The 25657-nt window shown below is 37.4% G+C and overlaps 1 protein-coding gene across 1 annotated transcript; it reads right to left on the bottom strand.

Moving 5' to 3' along the window:
* Nucleotides 1–453: 453 nt before the first annotated feature.
* EIF3E (eukaryotic translation initiation factor 3 subunit E) lies at nt 454–24129 on the bottom strand. Its single transcript, XM_061994997.1, has 13 exons — nt 23974–24129; nt 22044–22158; nt 18665–18782; nt 14908–14950; nt 14354–14458; nt 12331–12456; nt 10356–10480; nt 9168–9294; nt 8095–8196; nt 7035–7144; nt 1834–1936; nt 1461–1595; nt 454–625 (listed from the first exon to the last, which is right to left on the bottom strand). Exons 1-13 carry the CDS (start codon nt 24061–24063, stop codon nt 587–589), a joined length of 1338 nt encoding a protein of 445 aa, XP_061850981.1. The 5' UTR covers nt 24064–24129; the 3' UTR covers nt 454–586.
* Between the last annotated feature and the right edge of the window lie 1528 nt (nt 24130–25657).

The raw sequence follows: 25657 nt of genomic DNA on the forward strand, positions 1-25657 counted from the left end.
TACCAATATTCTGTGACAGATAAAGACATGGAAGTCCAGAAAAAGATTTTACTCTGGTAAAATATTCAGTAGGGACCCACTTGTTTGTGCCATGCATTTGTAGCTTTTTGTGTAACATTTGCAACAGATAAAAGTATCTGAATTCCCAGACTCCAAACTCAAGACAGCCCTGAAAGATACAGTATCCTTTGGTACACATAGATCTAACAACTGACATTTCAAATTTTGCAAACTGTGATCCAAAAGTGCTTCATAGAATCACAGAATGGTAGGGGTTGGAAAAGACCTCTAGAGATCATCCAACACCTTGCTCAAGCAGGTCCACGTAGATCAGGTCCCCCAGGAATACTTCCAGGTGGGTTTCAAAAAACTCCAGAGAGGGAAACCCCACAACCTCCTGGGTAGCCTGTGCCAGTGCTCAAACAGAAACTATTTAAGTTAGAAATGCACAGATTGTTAAAATTAGCCAATTTTATTCAAATAATGTTAGGTTGAATACATAATTATCTTTTCCCAAAAAATTACACATTTATGTGCTTTTTTTAGTCAAATGAAAACTCATTCCTTCCCCCTCTGCAGAAGTATTTCAGTAGAAGCCAGAGTCTTGGGTAGCCCAGTTAGGTGCCTAAAGAACAAATAAATAAGTATCAGTAGAAAATACAGCTTTATCTGTAAGTTACTGAAATTTGAGACATTATTTAAAAAATGGTAATACTGAAACCAATACTGAACCCTGTAAGTTGACACTGGAGATAAAGTAGCCAATATAGGAGGTGTCGATACAGCAGAAATACATGACAAGTTGTACAGCCCGAGTTCCCCAAGCTAGTAGTTCCAAAAAGTTCTAGAACATTCCAAAACGAAGATAAAAAGAACTTGCTAGCAGTAGATTTTTTTAATAAAATAGTACCACATTAAACTTCATGTGACTTCCCCTTAATGGAATAAACTTATCCACCACTGCTTGTCCAACATTCATTGATACTTCAGCCAAGCCGTGAGAAAGCCCAGTAAGTTCCTTTAACATGTGGTTTGGTTTATTTTCAGTCTGTATGTCCAAGTCCTGAGTGGACCCAAGTCATCCACCTTACACCGTTGTTCTCCGTCACAAAGGTTCCCATATTGTAAAGCAGACAGAGGTAAAAACAGAGGATTTTCCCAATTTCCTCTTTTTCACTGGTTCTGCTGAAATCTCTGGCTCAAGTAATTATACTCTCTAGTGTTTTATAAAACGAGTCTGACTGTTAGATTTTGTACAGCTCCTTCCTCACATTCCAGTCTTAAGTATTATTCATCCAGTCTTAAGTATTATTCATTCTTCTCTCAATACTAGACACATGTAGTGCCACAACTACAAGTAGGGACATCTGATGAATTAAAGAACAGGTTAAGGATTGTATTTAAATACATCTCAAAAAAAAAAGGTAGCAGGGGTTCAGAAAAATGTAACTTATACCAACCTCAGATCTACCACTCTGATTCAATTTCTTCTCAATGTTCATAGCCAACATTTGACTACGAAATGATAGGCTTTTAGTCTTCTCAATCACTTGTTGATAAGGTGAGACTGCATTGTTGCCCATGACTACATGGCCCTAGAACACATGGAAGATACAGCAAATTTAGCAACCACCCAGAATGTACATACATGCCTTCTTCAACTTATACACAGGATCAAAAAGAATAAATTAAGTCCACCACACTTTATGGGCAAAGAAAAAAAGCCACGAGAAATTAGCATTTGCTGTTTCCGAATATGATATAGTTAAGTTTAAGGAAACAAACAGAAAAAAAAATCAGTGAGTTAACTTGGATCCATCTATATAGTCTTACCAGCTTTGAATCCAGTTTGGCATCTAATCGTGCATTTCGAATTAGGTTGACAATCCACCTTTCTGCTTCTTCAGGAGTCATGTTTAGTTTATCTGCCAACATACTAAAAGATAAGAGGTCTAATCAAAAGGGGAAACAGACTCCCTCTGATGTTGGTAAACGTGACAAATCAACACAAGATTTCGCACAGCCCAAGACATGTATTCCATAAACACACCCTATTTGGGAAGCATACTTCGATTGAAATGACTTTCAAGCTCACAGGTATGCACTCCTGCACATCTCACACCCTCACTGCCCTACACTGGGTCATCGACAATAAGGAATTAATGTCCTGAAAGTATATACTTAATTGTTCTGAACTACATCGTGCACTTAAATCTTGACCAGTAAAATGTTTAGATGTTCCTGTTAAATCCTGCCTACATGAACATTCTTTGTAAAAAAGACAATTAAGTAATCTCACGACAACATAAAACAGAGAACAAAAGAGAACTGAATTACACTTGATACTACACATGATCTTAGACAAAAAGCCGAGAAGTGACTGAGATTCTGTACATTGAATTGCTTTTATTCTTGCAAAAGTTTAGACTAATTACTTGAGATAAGTTTGAATCAATAGCTCCTTTAGCAGTAAACTTCACCCAGAAACAAGAGCCATGAGACAGTTTGGTATAGAGCTGTGACAGATAAACTATGTTCAAACGTATTGCAATTTCAAGGTGGGGGAAGATAGAAAGAAAAATTCTTAGTGAAACAGGCACGCTTGTCCAGGAATAATTCTGATAGCATTTCCTGTGGCTTTTCAGCCAACTCTTGGCTTCCTGCTGGCAACTGGCGCATACAAGACATTAGTAACACTCATTCTTCCATCAGCTTTCAGACTAAGGTGACAAACATGAGGTAAGGGCTACAGACATGATCAAAATGCCAGCTGGCTATGCTGAACTGCACAAGAGGTCAATTTCCAATCATTTTGCAGGGTCTTGTTTAAACTTATTTCTCCTCTACTCAAAAGTGTGATTTCCCTCTTGATTAGTGTCAAGCAAATACTTTATGAGTTATTACCTCATTTACCTAGCTAGCCTATTTATGCAGTCATTTTTACAGTCTTCTTTCCTTTGTGTCCTTGAGCTCTCACCTTTCTCATAACTATAAAAGCAAATTGCATTTTTTGTCACAGACAAACCTGAAGTGAGGTGGATAGCCAAAAAACCTACAGAAGTAGGGAACTTTAAGTCCGGACTTGAAGGATTGAACTCACTGCAGTGAAACGACACAACAAACCAGCAACAATGTAGCTAGAGTTTGGCAAAGGAAGAGGAAAAGTTGCTACAACTCCATTGAATAAAAAAAATCTGGTTAAACTGGCAATTGCAGAGAGTTAAGGCACACAAGTCAAGATAACAGAAGGCACAAAGGATACACATTTCTGTGGAATTATCAGTCAGCTAGGGAGAACAAGACAAGATACTTTAATAGGAAGAAGCTACAAATTGCTTTATTACCTCTGAATCAACAATAAGTACCTTACTTGAAACGAAAGACATTGTGAACTGAAAGAACACGGGGTGGGGTGTATGTGTGTTAAGGGAATTATTCTGTTTCTTTTAGAAGTGTGAATCAGATTCAGATAAAATAACTCCACCTCCAGATGACCGAGTGACTACTGCCACTACACTGGGGATTAAGCAACCCACCTTTATGAATAAAGTGTGGAACCTCTACCCTTGGAGATAGTCAAGAATCAACTAGACAAGGCCTTAAGTAAAACAATGGAACATTGTAGAATTAGGTGCATGGGATTGAGCCAGACAACTTCCAGAGGTCTCTTCTCTGAAGACATTCAAAACCTACCTGAACATATTCCTGTATGACCTACTCTAGGTGGTCCTGCTCTGGCAGTGCGTTTGGACTGGATGATCTTTCGAGGTTCCTTCCAACTGTTAAGATTCTGAGATCCTGTGATTCCAACCTACAGCACACTTTTGCTTAACCTAAAGTACCTGTGTACTTCGAGGGGAACAGCCCTCCAGTCATTCCAAGTCAGCAGCTATGAATCGCTTTGTATCACCTAGCAGGTAATTCTACGTTTTTCATATTACGTCTAAACTGTACAAGCTCAGCTTACTCAGAAGTTGGCTTTTAAAAATTAAAACATGGCATATGAACAGACACATAGTGTACATGCAGCTACATGTCAGAAACAGCACATGTCTGTACGGGTCATTTTTCCTGCATATACATTTGCAAAACTTACAGATATTAATGAAAAGTGACAGAACAAAAAGAGACAAACTTCTACTTGAGCATCTCAGCTTCTAGCTTTAAAGTTTTAATATAAAATACTCAAAGTTATCAAATAACAACTATCTTTTAGTGAAATAAGGATATCTGCATTAAAGGAATCTAGAACTTTATCACTCTTTGACACAAACACTTGCAGCAACTGTGCTCCATTTTACAGTCTCCTTGCAGTCTATGCTAAAAATGCCAGCATCACCTAAACTGCCTGGATACTGGGGAAGTCCTGGGCTGCTCAAGCAACACATACAGCCAAAAAGGCATTTTTAACCCTTCCAGAGCAAATGCACTGAAGATCTATCCTGACTACAACCGTGCAACAAACAACACTCATCTCTTATTACAGTGTAAAAACCAGGCATCTAATATTCTCAAGAGATGCCAACCACAGCTTAGTCTCCCTCATGCCTGTTTAACAGTTCAACTGACACATGCATATTTACATTTATCATTAATTATTACCATTAATAAAGAATGGAAGCAAGGGAAGTTGTATTTTAGATTACTATTGCTCATAAAGATTCCCCACTATTATCTAATTAAAAAAACAGTGAATTGTAATGATATAATTTTATTAACATTTAAGGAATATGATTTACTCTTTCAAGTTACAGGTGATTTCAAAGGGCAGTTTCCAAATGGTAGTTTCAAAACTTTAAAAGGTTACTACCGTCCCTCTGCTTTATAAGGAGATTCATTTACTTCAGTCATGCTATGGTAAGTGTTAATTAAGTTTTCCTTTGCTTAAAAGGCAAGTTTACTAAATTCCACACACCTTCATATATAAACAGGCTTATCCTGTACAGCATACAGAAGAAGACTGAAGCATATTAAGCTCTTCAATTAAATGCAGGCATATATGGATAACCAAAACACATCCTGTATTTTGTCTATCACTCCCTAATAAAGCGTATCAAACAGTGAACTAACTGCAGGATAACTTTGAGTCACATAAATTTTAAAAGTACAACTGATAAAGTAATTGCATCCTTTAGAAAAATGTCATCTGCCTAACAGATGTAACCAGTTAAAAAACACATTAAATGAGCCATCTATTTCCCATTTAACGTAAGGAACAGCAGACTTCCCACTAATTGTTTTCAAATTTGTTCTGAATAATTATACAGTACTTATCAAGCACTGTGGTAAAACCAACTAGGATTCGACTCCAGGAATAGCCATGGAAATCACTTGTGGACAAAGAAATGCAGCAACTATGCCTCAAACATTTAATTAAAAGCATTTTGACTGGCTAATTTCTTCAAAAACAAGTCTGAAATGCACTAAAAAATACTTATGCACTCCACTTAGCCCAAATCTAACTATTGTCACGGCTTATGTAGAAATTCAAGGACTGTATCATAACTTAAAACACAATGACCTAATGAAAAGAATCTCATTACTGATGACTGACTCCATGCACAATTACCTGAAGTGATAAATGGTTGGAATATCCGTGTCAGTCTGAAATACATCTCAACTCAAACTTCATCCCTTGCCTCAGAAGGCACTATAATTCTTACAAAGACACTGCTACCCAGATTTATGGGTTACGATGTAACAAGGAGAGCCAACTACAATACTTCCTATCATGCTTGAAGTTACCAAATTTGGCAGAAAAAAATATGAACTGTAAAATAAGCAATAAACACTGAATAAATAGTAACCACTTAACACAGACCTTGATTCATTAACTAAAACTTGCAATTTTTTTTGTAATGAATCATTGGCATATTACCCACAGTTTATCAGTCTCTTTTGATAGAGAGACTTGAAGCATACTGAAGATACATCCTCTGGACTTCTCTGCTCATTGACTGGACCCAGATCAGAGAAACAGACTTCTTAGAAAGAAATCTAGTCTCTAGTTACAAAACACTTAAGCATCTATTTTCCTTCAAAACCCGTGTTTGAATATGTGCGGTATTCACCATAATAAAAATTATTTGTAGGAAACAGCAAGACTCTATGTGGGTTTACATTCTGCAGAAACTCATCCCTTAGAAAACTTTATATTTTTTTCTTCCAAATAAGTATTCAAAACAGTTCATTAACTCTAAATGTGCAGTACTCAAGTGATTTTAGGTATTAGCCTCCTGATAAAAATGAGCATAAGTATGGAAGTTCTGTTCACAACATCTAATTCAGTTGATGATTTTGACAACGCTTAAAACATAACACAACACAGTTGACAAAAAATGCTCAGCTCCACTCAGTTTTGGTTTCTGCTGTCTCAAGGATCTCTGTGTTGTTCTCTACCATTGAGATTTTTATAGTACTCAGTTTGTCACTTCACTTTCTTTCAACTTAAGGGAGACAGAAACGTGGGGGATGAGGGCAAAGGCAAAGTAGAAAGAGATTTTAAACATGCATAAACATCTTCCTGCTTAGTTTCTACAGATGAGGCAATGGAGTTGATACATTTGAAAAGTCTGCATTTACAAAATTAATCTAAGTAAATGACAAACATCCTTGATAACAAGAACATTATTTCCTTGCAGTCAGATCTATTTCAATCTAATCAATAAAGCAATACAGTTCTAAATTTTTCGAGACCATATCTGTAAGACAGACATGGGTATCATCTAACAACTATAAATCAGTTTAAGCAACTGCTGTATTTGTAAAATCCATTTACTCAAATATTACTACTCTGTCAATAGATGTGGAACTAAGCTCCAAGTTAAGACTCCTGGACTCAGGTAACACTATGTATGAAAATATTATGAAAGGTATGACACCCGTAAAACTAGAAAGCCAACTAACGAGTTAAATTCTAGCTAAAGACTTCCATTTCATCTGATGAAATATTTTACTACTGAAGTTTACACTGTTTATCCACCTGTCACCCATGACTGATTTTTCTGAACTGCTGTATTATGAAGCTATCTTACCCAATGCTGATACATTGATGGATGCGACAAAAAGTCTCAAATATAAAGAGACGGGCATTTTCAATGAAGTCTTCAAGGCATGCTACTAAGAAGAAATCATTCACAAGCACCTGCAAGTGTAAGGAGAAAAGGAACACTGAGAACAAACATGGAAGTAGTAATTTACTGGCAGACAATTAGCATGATCAGTAAACTGTGTTCTGAGATGTGGAGTAAAGGCTACAGATTTAGCAGAAATTTTCATTGTTCTGCAGCTTGCTATACACATGATCACTGACATAGGACTCAAGACAAGAACAAGGCCTACTGCTGACATAGTTCTACTAATGATGCCTCCAACCCATGTTTTAAGATTCTTCTCAGTCTGCAATTTGATCAGCATTCTCCTTACTATGCAAACCAGCTTACTCAGTAGTGCAAGCGTGCCTATACAAGTTCAGTTTAGAGGACCACCAGCACTGAACGGTGAAGATAAGCCACCTGATTTACCCAGTTAGCTGACTAATACTGATGAAAAAACAGCCAAACCAGAGGCTATAAGAATTAGTACTAAAGTTCACCTATTAGAAATATTAACTATTACACCCATCAATCCAAGCATTAGGTATCTTTAATTGTTCAAAGCAGACAAATTAAGATTTTTCCAATAGGAATTTAACTACTGAAACGTTATTTCACATTACTTCTCACCATTACAATTCCAGGACGCAGTATCCTTCACAATAAAAGGCAAACACAAGCTTTTCTTGAAGCACTTTCCAAACATTAATGGAAAAGCTGAAGCTCAGCCAAATGCATGATTATCTATACACTTCTTGTTCTAAAACTGCTTAAATATAATTTTGAAGCTATATCCTTACCATTAAGACTTAAGTGTTACAAAATGAGTTGTCAAAGAAGACCCTGAAACACAATAAACTGCACGCCCATGAATTAAAGCTCATCAGAAAATACTGGCAATGGAATCAAACACCACTTCTACCAAATTAGCTGGCCATTGTAAATTTTAAGAGATCTTTACTTAAGCAAAAAAAGGCCTTATAAAGTTTTTAAATCTTACTGTTTCACATTCCCTCAGTTTCTTCTGTGCACCATCGAAATCAAAGTTAACGTACAAGCATTCCACAAATTCTGTGATAGGGTCCCTGTATGTGTAGGACTCCTGTAAAAAGAAATTAGGAATGATATTAGAAATTGAGGCCACAAGATCACTCCAGTATTCCTTATATTCTTCAAACAAAATTAACACTGGAAATAAATCCATACATCATCTTAAATAAATATTTAAGTTAAAAAATAAATGTTCAAGTTAACCATTTACTAGGACTTCATATTACATTAGAATGCTAAAACCAGGTTTTAACATAAGTTAAAAGATGAGTCTTAACATTTCAATTAGTTAATAGCCTCTTATGCTACACTAATACTTAAAAATAGATAAAGTTATGTTTAAAATTTGATCTTTGCATTGATTGTGCTTTGCATAGGTATAGTAACATCAGTGCTTAAAGTGGATGCAATTGATTGCTAGCCTGAAGTAAGTGCAGTCACCTATATACCATAACTTATTAGTTATAATATATATAACATTAAAAACATTTGAAGCATGATGATTTGTACACAAGTTACACACTGATCTCAGATAAAAATCTTTGCCATAACCCCTTGGACTGCTATCAGGCACAACTCTTCTATGACTCTTGCCCACGACTACATCTTCATGTACTGTGCAAACAGAAGCACTTATGAAAATGCACATGAACACAAAACAATGCAGACAGCTCAGGAGCTTTGAAACGCAAACAATCCCCAATGCATACAATTCCTTGTAACAATGTCTGAAATCAGATCCAAAGCCACTTCACATATCTGAACAAATTTTCTGCATATAATCATATATAAAAAAAAAGCAAAATCAAGTGCATAGTCTATTTTACTCATTGCTTGTTGACATGGAATGAGTTGAAAAATTCTGTCTTCCCACTGACATACGCATACTGCTATGGCACATCAGTTCAATGCGAGAAAGTGAGCACCGAAACACATAAGCAGAAGTTCTGAACTAGGCATATGATTAGGAAAAAAAATCTCAGTAAAAACAGGACAGAAACTGTCAGATGTTTCCATTCTTACCTGCTGAATAACTTTGACTAGATCTTTCAGCACTTGTCTACGTTTTCGAACATCTTTATTCGTTATGACTGCAGTAGTCAGATATCTGAGGATATGTGGGCACATGGTCTGAATTGCATTGAGATACCTAGAAATAATAACCATATAAAGCTCAGATAGTGCAGTTTTACATCAAAACAGAATTCATGGTAACTGGCTTATGCACCTTCCATACAATACAATACCAGAGCTTATGACTGACCATTTCCTCAATTATAGAAAGATGATTTCTTTTTGCTAACCTTGTGATCATCTTTTCCAGAAAGAGAGAAGAGTGAGGGAAGCTGGAGAAGAGAAGGCACTGGTGTACTAGAAGAACAGGGGCTAGCACTGCAAAACAACAGTTCATGTGCTAAGTTCAGGTCAACACTGACCTAAGCTCTCAGCTACACTCGTTTCACGAGGGAAGTTTGCATAGGTACACAGAACCATGGGAAGACCTTTTCCATGTCACCCAAGTCTGCAGCTTTCTTGTTCAACACTCCAATAGATTTGTCCGTATTTACAAGTAAGAAGGAAAAATTAAAAGCCAAACACAAATTATGAAATCAAAAGGAGGCAAAAAAAAAAAAAAAAAAAAAAAAAATCACACTAGAAACTGCTAGTCTATTGGGATCATCATACAAAAAATGCAACTGTTTTTCTTTAGTACTATTCTAACACATTCCCTTCCACCAGATACTAGAAAGAGAGCAAAACTTAGACAATTTCTCAGTCTTAAGCAGCTCTAGACTCACAGATCTACATACAAGTCAGTCATCTCACAGATGTCTTCTTAAGAAGTCTTTTGTATAGTTTTGTAAAATTCAAATAGAACAATACTTTAACCTCTAAGTCTAAAAAGTATGGTAGGAGTTGGTAATCTAGCAAAACCAGTTATTCTGTATCCACTAGGCACCAGAAAAAGAGAGGCAGTTCTTCCTACCTCACCACTCCTATTCCTTGAAGGGGAAACATAAGGAGAAAAGCAGATCATACACAAAAATAAAATAATAAAAAAGACTTGGGAAAAAAATATTATTCAAAGTGCTAGTATTATTAGAACTTCTGAAACAGTCTTAGGCTCTGTGCTGAAAAATGTTCAATAAGCTTGCATATTCATTGCCTGCCTTCCTTTGGATTTAAAGACCCCAATGTAAAACAACTTACTGTGGCTGATAGAGAAAAAGGTCAATGATATTGTCTCTCCCTTTAGGATGATTGAAAAACACAAACAAAGACCAGTGGATGAGCCACGTTCTTTGCTGAAGAGACTGCAGTGGAGAGCTGACAGACTAAAAGAAAATATAACATTGTTGTAAGTCAAATAAACTACAGAAACTTGTCGAGAATCCTAATACATGGAAATCTCTAATTGTTCAAAAATTTGTGATTTTCCACTGTCTCCTTTTAGCTATTATCACTCTCATTCTGAGTTTGACCTCTAGCTTTTTAACAGATCTGCTGGAAGTTATAACCCAGACAAATTTTCCAATATTATATACCAAATTCTTTGCCAAAATATGTGTTATGGCAAAAGCACAGAATTTAGTTCTCCAAAGACCACCAAACTAACAAATTATTGCTTCCACTTTCAATCCTGAACATTTTCTCTTGTATTCCCTCTTCAGACATGATCTGAGGAACTACTTTGAATTCTCTAGTTTTTCTTCCTCTCTAAAGTCTCACAAGAGATTTCTTGCCATACATTCTCAGATGACAAAACATCATACCCATGTTCAGCAAAGAAATGAGAATGTAACTATCTTCATGTAAACCAACTGATAACACACAAATAAGGATTCAGCTCTAAGTATCTGTATAAGCTCCAAATTTCAGCAGCAGTCCAAACATATTGTGAAGCAACATGTTGAGAATGAACTGACATAGCAAGTAATAATCATTCCAAAGAGCATGATAACTATTATGACTATCCTAAAAAAAAAAAAAAAAATTGTTGTAGTGAATAATTCACAGAATCTTCAGGGCTGGAAGGGACTTTGAAAAATCACCTAGTCCAACCCCCCGCCAGAGCAGGACCATCTAGAATAGGTCATACAAGAACTCGTCCAGGTGGGTTTTGAATATCTCCAGAGAAGGAGACTCCACAACCCATCTGGGCAGCCTATGGCAGTGTTCCCTCATCCTCACACTGAAGAAATTATCCCCTGTGTTTCTTTGGAACCCCTTATGTTCCAGCTTATACCCACTGCCCCTTGTCCTATCATTGGATACCCTTGAGAACAGCCTGGCTCCATTCTCCTGATACTTGCCCTTTATGTATATGCAAACAGTAATGAGGTCAGTCTCCTCTTCTCCAAACTCAAGAGTCCCAGCTCCCACAGCCTTTCACCATAAAGGAGATGCTCCACTACATCACCTTTTTGGTCCTGTACTGAACTCTCTCCAGCAGCTCCCTGTCCTTCTGGAACTGAGGGGCCCAGAATTGGACACAATATTCCAGATGTGGTCTCACGAGGGCAGAGTAAAAGGGGAGGAGAACCTCTCTCCACCTACTACCCACACCCCTTCTAATACACCCCAGGATTCCATTGGCCTTCTTTGCCACAAGGGTACATTGCTGCCTCATGGCCATCCTGCTGTCCACCAGGTTCCCCAGGTCCCTTTCCTCTACACTACTCTCTTAACAGATCATTCCCCAACCTGTACTGGTACATGAGGTCATTAAATTTAATAGTAAAACTTAATACTCTATTATAATAATGTAAATTCACAAATAAGAAAAATTAGAGAAGAAAATTTGTTAACATTAGTTATCTGCCATCTAGTTAAAAAATTATTCTGAAAGGGAAAAAAGAAAAAAAAAAACCCCACACTTTTTCAAGATTCTAGTTTCTAAGAGTAATACTCTCACATTTCAAATACAGCCACTGAAGCCTCACAAACAGAGAGAAAGACTGAGAGGTCCTTAATGACTTCAGTTGCTCTGAATGAGTATTGCAGTCCCACTCTTTCCCTTTGTGTTCTTGGTGCTCACTTGAATTGAGGAGGTGGTGAGGAAGCTGAATAAGCTGAACTATCGTGAAAAGGTGGTTAACTACTCCTAAACAAGACTGCAAGTGATTCACAATAACACCTGAACACTAACCTCTGACCTTACTAGCATGACCAAGATTTTACTTACATTATTATCTATTGTCTCCTTTAGTCTTGTGAGATCTTCCATGGCTGCATCCCAATTCTGCATCAGAATTTCAGAGGCTAGTTTTCCCCACAGAGAACTCAGAGCATTTCTGTCTGTTGCTGGGACCTATTTTCAACAACGGCAACAAAATAATACTCTTAGTATTTTTTTAGTTATTATATACTTTTTTAAAAAGTGAAGTATCTTCTGGCAGTATTTTTAATTTACAAAACATCAAAATGTCATGGTCCTATCTTTGTAGGTGAAGTACTTTAAAAAAAAAAAGAGATATAGAAAATTAAGAACAGTAAAAATTTCTGAAATAGGAACTAAAAAAAAAAAAAAAGACAAAGCTCCATGCAGCTGCAGTTTAAATTCCAGGAGAAAAAAAAAATGCTGAGCACCATATGACATAGTTGTTCCAAAAGACCTCATGACAGAAGGTAACCACCCCAAAAAAATAGTATTCAAAGTTCTTTCTGCTAATCCTGCGTAAAAAAAACAAGACTTCTTACAGAAACATCCAGTAGAACTGCAACTCTGCAGTAGTGAATCTGTTTCCTGGAAGGGTGGTCCTAAGGTCAAGCTGTGTTAGTTTTATATAGGAATGAATTACACTAGGTCATTCACAGTGTCAAATTCTGTTTTCAGATCAGTTACAATAGTTCTTTCATAGGTTATGTTTCATCACATAGAACTTTAAACAAATCTTCTCCCATCAGGATTAGCCCTATATCAAGCCACTACCAGTGCAAAACTCTACTTCACTTTTTGAAATTGGTTATTTGACAAAAGAACATAACGTTAAGCCCAAAGTGGAGGCAGAAAGAATTGAGGGCAGCTGACCCCAACCATACACAAGTAACTTTTATTTCCCTTCTCAGCACATGGAGTGTACCTAACACCAAAAGTCAGGTTTATTATCAACACTTAAACTAAGAATTCAACTAATTCCTGCTTTAAGCCCTATTTGGATTGAAGACGCATTTCTCAATTTTGCTGGTTTAATTACAGTCAATTACAGGAATTACTGTTATTTACTCTAACATTCTGAAATAATGCTAAAGTATTAGACAGCAAGAAACAAATCTCAACATATGAATCACCACAGATTTTCAGCAATCGCTCCACATATCAGTGACACACACAGTTTAGAAGTCTTATCTTCCAGGAAGGCAAGGTGCCAACTTAACAGATACTTGTAGCTGAGGATGTTCACACTCACTGTGCTCCTTCCAAATCACATAATTACAGTTAGCTAGTCACAACTGCCTTTAGATATTGCAACTGTTCTAGCTACAGTATCTGGATTTTCAAGCAGTTATCTTAAATTTCCATTTGTTAGTAAAATGGCACATTCACTGACCACCAACAATAAATTTATTGTGTTGAGATTCTTAAAAGACACTAAATCTTCATTCTCAGAATTCACTCCCACCATTAGCAAACGATATGAATTACAACAACATGAAAAGAGTTACTTCAGAGACGATGGATTTAGTTCCACAGTTCTCATTTAAGCTGTTTACATTTCTTAGGCAGATGACTTATACTTTTAAATCTATCAAAAAATTCAAGACAAGACAGATAAGAAGCTGGCAGTTCACCATTACTGCAAATTACATTCAATCCACCTACAAGCCTTTCACTACTGTTGACTACATCTGTGCACAAAAACAAGTATTCATTTTGCCTTTTAAAAAAAAAAAATAAACCAAACAATCCAGGATACTGAATACTTCTTTTTTATTCATTGTAACTAAATGTTACCACAAGACCTACAATTTTGAAGGACGGTTGTGAATTATGCATGAAAATTATAGAATTGCTGAATAGTCAAAGATGACTACTAGCAACTCTTTTAAGCTTTTCTTTGATGCACAGTCATTGGCTCAAAAAAAAGTCTAAAAGTATTTTATTTTAATATTTAATAGTGAACTTACTGCTTTAATTATTCTATTAAAAAAAAATATCAAACCAATCTCTAAACAAAACACAAAACCAAACACATATCTAAACTTACCAGAACTCTGAAGAAGTAGAGATATTCTGCAGCTCCTGAGTAGTTACCACATTCATACTGGAATTTTGCATACCTGTAGAGTGTATCCAGGTACTCCTGCCTGAACTGAAAAGTAACACAAAAAAGCTTTTCTTCATCAGGAAAAAAGAAACATGCTGTTACAAGTGAATTTAAATAGTAAAGTAACCTTTAAGTATTTTGAAAGACAGCACACTGAGGCAAAACAAAAGAAAATGATACTCTTAATACATGCTACTGAATTAAAGATTATACCATTACTGGGAAAAAAAAACAGTGAAATTTTGTATTACAAAGTAAAGCACACCCTAGTTACAAGGATGCAGCTAACACTAAGCTCCACATTTATTTTTGCTTTTATAAAAAATAGAAGTTGAAAGGCCTTCAAATAGAATACGTTAGCATTAGAAATTCTACCTATTAGCTACATTGACATGAGTCAGGTCCATAATTGCTCCGAGCTGTTAGCTGTGGCGCAGGTTGGACAGAGATACTTAGAACTGAATTCAAACACATGTAAGAATTAAAACACTTACACCATGCTTCTCAGCTAAGTAGTCAAACAGCATCCGACCATCCCTATAACACAAAGATAAAAACTGCTGTTTTCACAAAACTGACTGTCATCACACAATGTTCTACGTAACACAATCTTCAGCCATCAAGAGTAAGATATCCCAAATTATCAAGTATAAATTTAAAATTATATACTACTCCATTTGTTGTGGAAAAGCATCTGCAGAAAGTGAGACAACAATTCATAAATTGTCATGAAAAAGTTTCAAAACCTTAAAATGAATATAGCTTCAAATGAAGAATGCCATCTGCAACAGTAACTAGAGTTAAGAAAGGCTGGGAGTTTGTTTTATAAATTTTATGGTATCCTCAGCTTATAGCATGAGCTTATACTCTAGTCAAGCAGCTGGAATTTAACAGGAGACAGGAAAAAATAACCAAAGACTGAAGTAAAATAGAATTAGAAAGGAAACTGATCCCACTGTTACCACTGATACACAATGGTTAGCAAGAATACCTTTTCCACAGTAAGTGCCTGCAGAATGCACAACTATGAACAGTAATCATGCTTATTAAGTTCTAAATCTCTAATAAACATGTGGTCACATTTTTAAGGATTGATGTTGAATAAAAAAAAATAAATCAACCTAATAAAAGGACAAGCAACATTATCTACATCCAGGTTCAAGCCTCCAGTAGGCAAGCATGAAATTACCTACCACCAGTAAGTCTCATATTAATGAGCACAGAACATTAGATACCTGTGGTATTTTTTTTTAAATACATTTCTCAGTTAAAAAAATTATTCACTATCTGCAATGGATCTTGATCAACTCAGACTGAAATTTTAGCACACTATCTTTTCAACACATACAACACAACACATATAAGAATAATTCTATGCAAACTCTTTGCAATCATCTAGCAACAAGTTGATTGAACTTGTTGAATCACAGTTGAATTTACATTCATCAACAGAAAATATTTTCAATTTGGCACTTCAATTGCATGGACTGCATTCCTACCATGCAGAAAGAAGTAATGATATTTTTTTCTGTTCTCTAGCCCCTCACGGCCCTGGACATGCTTTATTACCTGTAGCTACCCTCTACTTCATCTCTTCTGTGCATTCACATTCCAATCGATCATGTGGTAAAGGTGACTCAGACTATGCATGGAACTATCACATTTGATAGAACATATACCCAGGATTTAAATTAAGAGGAGCGTAACAAGCTATGAATCCCTCTTGGAACAAAAATTTCCTCATTTACTCTGACATCAGCTGACTAGAAAGTTCAGTTCGTTTAATTAGAACTTCTACAATCTTACAGGGCAATGGTATGTTGTCAAGGCAAAAAAAAAAATCAAATGTTTTGGCTTATTCTTGAAAGACCTTCCACTTGCAAAGTCTCCTTCACTTATCACCTTCTACCACTTCCCAGACTTACATGTTTCAAACAGTACTGTCACAGAGCAAAAGTCATGCTCTAAAGTCCTGATAATATGAAGCTCCATTTTACGCAGATTCAGAATTCACTAGCAGAGATTCACAGAAGTCAAAGAATCAAAAGTTGCTTTCTACTATCCAAACCACACTACTCAGGTCTAGCCAGATCGACACCTTTCAGTCTGATTCTCCCCATTACAGTATAACATCAACAGTCTGGATTAGAACTTCTGTCAAGCCAATAATAAAAACCAGTATTTCTGAGATGCAAAGTTTTCAGACATCTTTAAAAGCAAAAATGATGTATCATTTCTAAAACAATATCTGCTGTATACGAACAGTAAGGCTAATATTTTACATCATTTGGCAAGCTATATTCTATGCATTTTTGGACTGTATCTCTTACTTTTAAACATGGCATTTCTGATTTGCAGTAAGTACTACCAACTGCCTTCTGCAGATCAAAGGTCAAGTAACAGAATACATTTCCCAAAAAATGCTAGTACTTAGAACTGCAACAAAGTCTTTTTTTTTTTTCCCAGGCCAAACATTGTAAGCAGCTAAAGGCAAATCAAGACCTGAAGGAGATGTCTCTATGCAGGTCAGATGTTTGATTAGACTTAATAGAGTTGCGTTAGTATCAAGAAGTCTTCTCTTTAGAGGTAAGATAGTCCCAGTTAATAACTTCAGTCAGTTAAGCAACAGCAACTGGGACTTTCACCTTCAAAGCTGTACCTCTGAAAGCTATGAAGTGGCTCCTGGCTTTGCATAACCATCCAAGTCATAAGCAAATTTAACTCCTTTTCTTAATATAATTATGTGGCAGATATCCACGTTGAAATCAGATATAAAGGTGGCTTACTTACTCTGACAATGCTTTCTACAGCAAAAGTTTAAGTACATTCTAGGGACATCAGAACAAAAAATAGAAGCTTTCCTTAAGTGTTGGAAAGCTAACAGATTTCATGATTTCTACTGACATCTTGTTTCATGTGTAGATTGAGACCCAATGCATTGCATCTCACCACTTCTGCACTGACCAAGCTCTAAATTAGACTGCACAAATTCTGAAAAAAATGTGCAGTGTGCAAGAAGCACAGGCCAACTGGGTTGATAAAGTTTCTCAGCAAGGTGGGCTATGAGGGGAAAGGAAAAAAAGGATGATAATGTGTACTTGAAACAAGGGGTAAGTTCTAATGAAGTTGCTTTCCCTCCAGGAACCCATTTTCTTCAGGGGGTGCTACTTCCACACGAAGGTATACCTCATCAAGAGGATTTCTGAAGACTCAGAAAAAAAGGTTTGTGCACTCAATGCTTTTCTAGGAAAATTCCAGAAGCAATGTTAGTCTTCCACATCAGTAGATGCATAAAGTTTGTTAATAGTAAATCCAAGTACAGGCTTCACCTTGAAACTCAAGTTGAGCCATAAGTGCTCTACCTGATGTGGTATGCTCTACTTGAAATCTTCAGAGCAGGAAAGAAGGGATCTAATTAATTTTCCATAGTTGGTTAGACACATTTGCAACAGTAATGACAATGCTTACTATGTAAATACAGCAAGCTGTAACTCACATTAAGTGAATACCTACTCCTTACTCTGCTGAAGTTGCATGGTTACTTCCTCAGTGACTACACTTGGACTCTTTCCTATAGTGTCTGATTCAGGCTTAACCACAAAAAACAACATTCCTAGTCCTTAGATACAACATGCAAACTCATTCTACTTTAATTACTCCCATCGGCAAAGTCAGAATAAATCAGACTCATCTTAAAGATTATTATGAGCAATATCTTACACCAAGATGGCCAGTCTGGGTGTGTGGGAGAGGGTAAGGACAGGATGCCTGAAAAGAATTATGCGCTACGAGGTTGAAAGGATGCTTATCCACAAGGCCTCTCAGATTAAGAAAGAGGAAGGTAAAAAAGGGAGAGAGAGCAGACAGTCTTCCAGAAAAGAATATCTGAATTCTTTCATCTCACATTTCTCCTTAAAAGGGCCTCCAAACACGTGCCCCTCCCACCCCCAAAAACCCCAGAAAAAAAGAGGCTCCCAATCCTTAAACCTAACCTCAACTGGCTACCACTTGTACCAAGATGATTAATGAACATTAAGAACAACAGAGATGTCTTACACACTGCAGGTAAAAAAAAACACCGAAAAGAGAAAATTGCATACAGCTATTTCAACTACTTGACCACAAGCACTACTTAAGTACTGTCTGGAAATAAAAATGTCTGTCTTCGCAATTGCTACACAGACAGCATTTCTATCATCAATATCTAAGAAGTACCAACAAGTCATCCTGAGAAATGATGTTAGAAATTACCTAGTGGATTGCATTTGCCTTGTTGTCTCTGGATCCTCAAACATCTTGACAATAGGTTCAGTTTCAGCTTGAAGCTGCTTCAGCTGTGCGACTACAGTTGTTCTCTTCTCACGCAAAGCTAAACACAAATAAAAAAGATTTTAATGTAATATCTTATTTTTTTTACGGAAACCAACCTCTAATTACATGGTGCTGCCAGCATATTTGAACCCATTGTCCCAATTCCTACCTCATTTGTCCTTTCAGTCAGCTCACAAAACCACAATTATCTTAATGATTCATTAATTTAATAAAAGGCTTCTAAGACTTGGTTCCTTTCCTCCTACATGGAGTTCTAATTAAGCCACTAAAAAGCAGGTACAGCTGGAGCAGTCTGTATTAGACAAGGCATCTTCAGGCTTCCACTAAGGGAGAAACAACCCTTTAAGTAAGTTTGCTTATTTCAATTAAACCTGGAAAAAGTAAACAGTGGTATGATACCAACAAGATTAATTTTCCTCTAACTGACCTGGTTTTGAAAGCACATTCTTAGAAAACTGAAAGGAAGGATTTAGACCAGCTCAGTCTGCAAAACTATGATTTGAAACACTAGGCATGTTCAATGAGAACATAAAACCTTTTTCTTAAAAGTTAGGAAATAGAACTAAATAGCTTTAAGGTGACTACTTTATATAGACTCAAAGTTCATCACCATGTGCTACCAGTGCAATAAAATGAACACTTACAAGACCTAGGAAAACCTGTATTTTTAACAAAAAAACCCAACACCCCAAAATAAGCCTAAAGAAAAAAAAAAAGTAGCACCCCAAGACCAGCTATATGAGCCAGAAACACACCAAATCAGAGAAATCAAGACCAAATCCCAGGATAACAGTATGCAGCAAGTCGTGAAAGTAAACCACATCCCAGGGCACCCAATGCCACAGTGACATTTCTTTTGTAATTTCACTACCTATGTGTTTGTGAAGGAGGTCCAAAGTAGGTAACACTGTAATGGTGACCCAGACTAAATCCAAGAATGACTTGCCTGATAGGAAGTGTTCCAGTAAGGAGAAATTATCTCCAGCTTCAGATGAATCTTGAGATTATAAAAGAGGAAGGGGGAAATACGAAAGAAAACCCATTCAATTGACTTAATAGGAATATGAAAATGTTTTCCTGTGACATCTCCTGACTCTGTAATTTTAAGTTGATCTCATGGAAGACAAGACAAAGGCAACTATATATTGTCCAGAGACATTTCCAAGTATAATAGTATAAACAAACAGCTTTGAGTACTTAAAATGATAATTTCTTTAAAAAAAAAAAAAAGATGATGTAAAATGCTAATGAAATAATTTATTCATTCCATGAATAAAAACCTCCTGTCTGTACATACATTCTGGTAAGCGTTGACGCATGAACGTGACACACACTAGAAACATCTTTGTGTAAGGTAAGATCTTTTTCATAGGAAGCTGTAGAAGCAAGTACTCTGAAAGTACTATCTCTGCTTAAATATTAAGTATTACCACATGAAAGTATTACCTCTGCTTAAATAATTTTCAATAAAGGCCACAGATCAAACAACAGTAAGTCATTATATATACTCAAACAAAAATCCTGCCAAATTGATGATGTAAAATCTTAAAGAGATGTTTGAAAAAAAGTATAAGAAAAACATTGTGTGGAAATGGTTGGACAATCTGAAGGTAGAGCTTTTCCAATGACCAAATTAATCCAACTTACTTGCAGCTATGACCTTAGGAAATCATACATTTAGCAGCTTGCTTAAGTAAGTGGCCATAATAAAAATATTACTGAATTAGTTACTTTGTAAAGGTGTGCTAGGATTGCTATTTCTTGTGCTTTTGCTGCTTTAGTCTAGAGAGAAGAGGAGACTGTGGGAGGATCTCAATATTTACAAATATCTAAATGGCGGGTGTCAGGAAGCTGAGACATCTCTTTTTTCTATTGTATCTAGCAATAGGATAAGGGGTAATGGGATGAAGCTGGAATACAAAAATTTCCATTTAAACTTAAGAAAAAACTATTTTACTGCGAGGGTGATGGAGCCCTGGCACAGGCTGCCAAGGGAGGTTGTGGAGTCTCCTTCTCTGGAAGTCTTCAAAACTCATCTGGACACATTCCTGTGTGACCTGAACTAGGTGGACTGGCTTTGGCAGGGGAGTTGCACTGGATGATATCTAAATGTGCCTTCCAATCTCTACCATTCTATGATTTTACTACTTATTTACTACTGATAGAGTAATATTCAACAGTTTAGAAAAGCTGGAGTAAGGAAAGAAAGAAAAAAAAATCTATTCAGCTTTGAGATTTTTCCAGCCCTGAAATGGTCTGACTTTTTTAATTAGAACTGATAAGAAATCTAAAGTTGAAGCTATCATTAAACCTGTTTCTTAGATTACAGAAGTGAAAAATTCTCATTCTCTTCACCAGTCCCACTTATTTCATATATACCCATACACAACAATATCTCACCGAAGATTTGGTCAAAACACTGAATCCAAGGTTCCTAAGTCTATCCATTCTCTTCAGGTATTTCCAAAGAGGCTAAATGCCAACTCTGCTGTTTAAAAAGCCTAGAAAGAATAACACCCAGAGGCAAAAGAACAGTAGGATGTTGTACCTGACTACGCAAAAATATCTGAGTTTCTTCCTCCTAAGCTGCAGGCAAGACAAACTGTAGTCCCACTAGTTTAGAAAAAGGTGAAGAATTCCACAAAATGAAAGACAGAAAAATAGGAAGAAAGCATATATTCAAAGACTAGGGTCAGGAAGGAAAATACCTAAACCAAACCAACACACACAAAAACAACCCAGAAACAATGGTAAAAAACAATGAAATCGAAGAAAGTAAGATTTTGTAATTTTCTCCCCAAACACTCCCCAGAAAGACAGAAATTTGCAAACAAGAAAGTTCCAAAAATCACTGAGATGACAATAAGACATTAAGTTCCATATTAATTACGATAATATTAATTATCCTTGGTTTTCTTGTTGAGAAACAGCAATTTATAGGTTGACAGAAGTGAGGAAAATATTCTCAAAAACATCTCTGTCTGCTCAAAGTCTAAACGTCAGCGATGGACAGAGAGACTAACAGAATTATATACAAAGGAAATCTAGTCTTAACATACCAGATGCTTTTCTTTTTTAAAAAGAAGGTGACCCTAAAATCACTGTGCTGAAGCTCCTGATAGACAAACAAACCCAAAGTTCCCAGGAATAGGAGATTCCATTTGTTATTGCACATCCTTTTGTTAAGGCCGAAGTTAAACAGTATTCTATTTTTGAGTGGAACAAGCAAATTACCATTAGTTATATATTATTTTAAATAAGTTGTAAAAGAAATTTTACTTCTAAATGAGCAGCTTACCATGTGGGATTTCATCAGAATAAAGATTTTTGTACACATCCATAGCAAAATCCACCATGTTGGTATCACTAAGGAGATCTAATTTTCCTTGGAGTAGCTCTTTTTCATTGTATATCTGAAACAGGAATTATTAACAGATTTCTTTGAATACTATTAAAGAGTTTCCAATTCCCATTACATAGTTACTTTTACAGTACAGTTTATTTATGGATTTATATCCAATCAAATAATTTTAAGCATAAAAATCTCAGAGTTTTGCAAGTTCTCATAGCTTTGTTATTTGGTGTGCTCTCCATACAGCCTCTGTTTCTGGTCTTCTCAACATACCAGAAACTTCCTGCTATTTATGAACGCAGAAACTTCAAAGACTAGTTAGAAAACAAGTAACATTTTAGATTACTATTCCTTTACCAGGAGTAGTAATTCCTACTATACACTTCATGAGGAAAAATCCAACATGAAAACTCTCCAGATGTGTGTGTGTGTGTATATATATATATATATATAAAACTTCTCATCACCTTGGTTAGATTTTTCTTTCAAAGCAGTGAATGCTTTCCATAAAATAACATGCTAAACAGTGCAGACAAGTATCTCCTCTGAGACTTGCTTTATGTTACATAAGATCAAACTTAAAATTCCAATATAGCATAGATTAAAGTAAGATAGTCTATATCCTAAGAGCACATTTAGTTTAGCTTGTGTAATTGGATGGTGCTCTTTTAAAGTTGTTAAATTGCTCTTTTTAAGTTCCTATCCCATAATTTAGCCATGAGCTGTAAATTGCTGTTAGCTCTTCAAGATGAAGGTGGTGGCCTAAACTAAAGTAGATCTCAAAAAACACATCTGCATGAAGGCTGTATTACAGTTCTTCACACAACATTTATGGACATTTCAGACATACATCTTGCAAAAGTTTAACTTTGCTCTGAACAGCACATTTTTCAAGATTAACACCACAAAAATAACTGTTTAATTAACTTGTGCTTATCTACAAATGTCAAAATACTTAAAATGCCCCCAATATGACAGATATCACATAAAGTCCATATCCATTAAACATAATAAATTGTTAAGTCAAGTTGCCTCAATGTATTCAGGCTTAATTATTTCATTTCTGATGCCTAAGATAATCTGTTTAAAACTCAAATCTTACATAACTTTACACATTTTGTTTCCATTTAAAAATGAATCAGATGAAGACTTCCGATACTTTAGACTAAACACTTATCAATCTAAGCCACCTCCAGCATTAGATCTTCACAACAAGATAGTTTAAAAAAATAGATCACAAGATCAACGAGGAGCAGCTCTAGAAGTGACTTGCAGTTGGTTTAACCGCCAAGTAACGACAATAATAGCTTTAAGTGAAAGTTGACTTGCAGCCCCCCGCACCGTCCCACAACTCCACAGCTGAGAGACAACAGGAGTGACAAGGCCCACGGACGAGGTGCAATGCTGTCGAGCTCACGCTATCGGAAAGCAGGCAGAAAATGAACCACAGCTATAAGCGAGACCTTTTGCTTTTCCCTTCCTCGAAGAGGGAAAATAACGACGTCAGCTTCCAGGAAGGGGAAAGGCACGCGATCGACCCAGGGAGCTGTGCTGCGGCAGAAGCCGCTGCCCCAGGCCTCCATTCGGCTCACGGCCCTGCCCGCGCTCCCTCCTTCACAAGGAAGGCCCACACACCTCTTCTCGCCCTCAACCCCTACGGCATAGAGACCCCGAGCTCCTCCCTCAGGTAGCGAGCTCCGAATCACCACACAGGCTGAGCCCGGGTCCAGCGATGCCTGAGAAAGGAGACAGAAACGGAAACGGCCACGGCGCACCGCGGCCCGCACGAGGCACCAGCTGCGGGTGGTGTCGCCTGCCACTCTATCCCTCTCCCAGCTACCAGGCCGGGTCTCCCGCCTCAGGAATCGACATGTACCTCCTTGACAGAGAGAAACTCCAGCAGCGGGAAGACTAAGTGCCGGTCCAAGAAGTGCGCGATCTTGGTGGTCAGGTCGTACTCCGCCATCTTGGCGACGGAAAAGAAAAGAGAGAGGCGGAGCTCGAGAGCGCGCGGGAGCGGCGCGCGGCCGCAGCTCTAAGGGGCCGTGCGCCTGCGCACGCGCGGCCGGGCGCGGGCTGGGGGGAGGGGAGGCGGCGCGGCGGCTTGCGCCTGCGCGAGGGGTGCTTGTTGCTATGGCCAGTGGAGGGTTCGGGTGTGGAGGGGTGTTTGGTTCTCAGCGTCTTGACATAACGGTGCGGACGTGGTTACCGATGTGGGTGTGGAGGGAAGGGCTGGGCCGGGCTGACCGCCGCTCCCTCGCTTGAGGCGGCTGTAGGGCCCGGCCGGGCGCGTGGGGCGCTGGGGTCGAGGCCCGGTGGCGGTGAGGCAGAGCGCCCGCCGCACCTTGGCCCAGTCTGTACCCCCAGCTGTGCCTGTGCCGCGAGTCGAGGCGCTGGGGTAGCACGGTAATAAGTGGTCACAGAGGCGAGATGTGTCTTGTGGTTGGGCTAACTTAATAAGTCTTCTGAAGTGGGGAATTTCTCCTAAAAGCATTATAGAGTAGCTTTGAGATGGGAGTTCAGCATCACATAGTGTAGGTGCCTGACTTGATTTACGCCGGTGAAGAGGAACTGGAGCAAGGCCTAAACTGTCGTTGGCACCAAGTGAAGTATTTTTTAAGTGTTGGCAGTGGTTCCAAGCTTTTGGTGATGAGGGTGTGACACATGAGATGCAATGAGGACATGAGGGAGCTGGTGGACAGTGGCTTACCCAGTGAAATCCAGATAAGTGTGGAAATACATTGTTGAATTTAGCAACAGAAGTAGAGGAACCACTAAGACAGGTGACTGTTGCCAAAGAAACTGGTGGTGGTTTCATTAAAGCAAGTTGACCGTGACATTAGCTCACCAGAATATTGAAAGATAAGGTACTTTTTGCTTTTATTGTTAATAAGTTTTGTGCTGATTTTTGTCAGGGCATACAGGTGATTCCAGTAAGTCAAGCCTCATTTCTTCACATAAACTATGACTCAAGCTTTGTCACAAGGAAACTTTTCCTTCCCTGAGCAGGGGCAAAAATAATTTGCTTAGTGAGTTATATAATTGCATACTATGTCTATGGCATCTACAGTAGCTACAGTTTATGCTAAATAGTGAGTTAATACAGTTGTAATACTGATCAGTTTTAGAGCTGGTTGGTTGGTTTTAAATGTAAATGTGATATGAGAAAGTAGTACACTTTCTAAGCCATTTTCAGGCTGCTAGACATGTTCTCTCTATCTCAACAGGAAGATGTAAAGGCAACAATTAAGGATGTGACAGGCTGGCTTTTAGATGTGACAGGCTACCAAGCAGCTCAGCAATTACAATGGTGAAAGGTGTCCTGTGAAGAAGAATGTATTTTTGCAGGATGAATGAAGTCAGTTGTCCATGTGACCCTGAATTTTTAGCACTTTGATTTAAATTTATGGTGTATGTAGTCTTGTATGTAGTAATGTTCTTGGAATATGAGCTGTTGAAATGAATCTCTTCTTATGTGCAAGACAGCCTTATATTTTTTCATAGTAATTGTGGATGTTATTTGCTTTAAATGGTACCTATATGACACCTACATATTTTTC

The sequence above is a fragment of the Colius striatus genome, chromosome 4, assembly GCF_028858725.1.
Source record: "Colius striatus isolate bColStr4 chromosome 4, bColStr4.1.hap1, whole genome shotgun sequence".
Taxonomy (NCBI): Eukaryota; Metazoa; Chordata; class Aves; order Coliiformes; family Coliidae; genus Colius; species Colius striatus.

Bases quoted from the DNA above. Each gene is read 5' to 3' on its own strand.
- EIF3E (XM_061994997.1), bottom strand. From the start codon at position 24,063: ATGGCGGAGTACGACCTGACCACCAAGATCGCGCACTTCTTGGACCGG. The intron at 18,783-22,043 runs GTAAGCTGCTCA...ATTTGTGTTTAG, and splicing joins TTCTGATGAAATCCCACATG to CTTTGCGTGAGAAGAGAACA. The intron at 9,295-10,355 runs GTAAGTTGTTTT...TATTATTTCTAG, and splicing joins CTTTTTCTCTATCAGCCACA to GTATCTCAATGCAATTCAGA.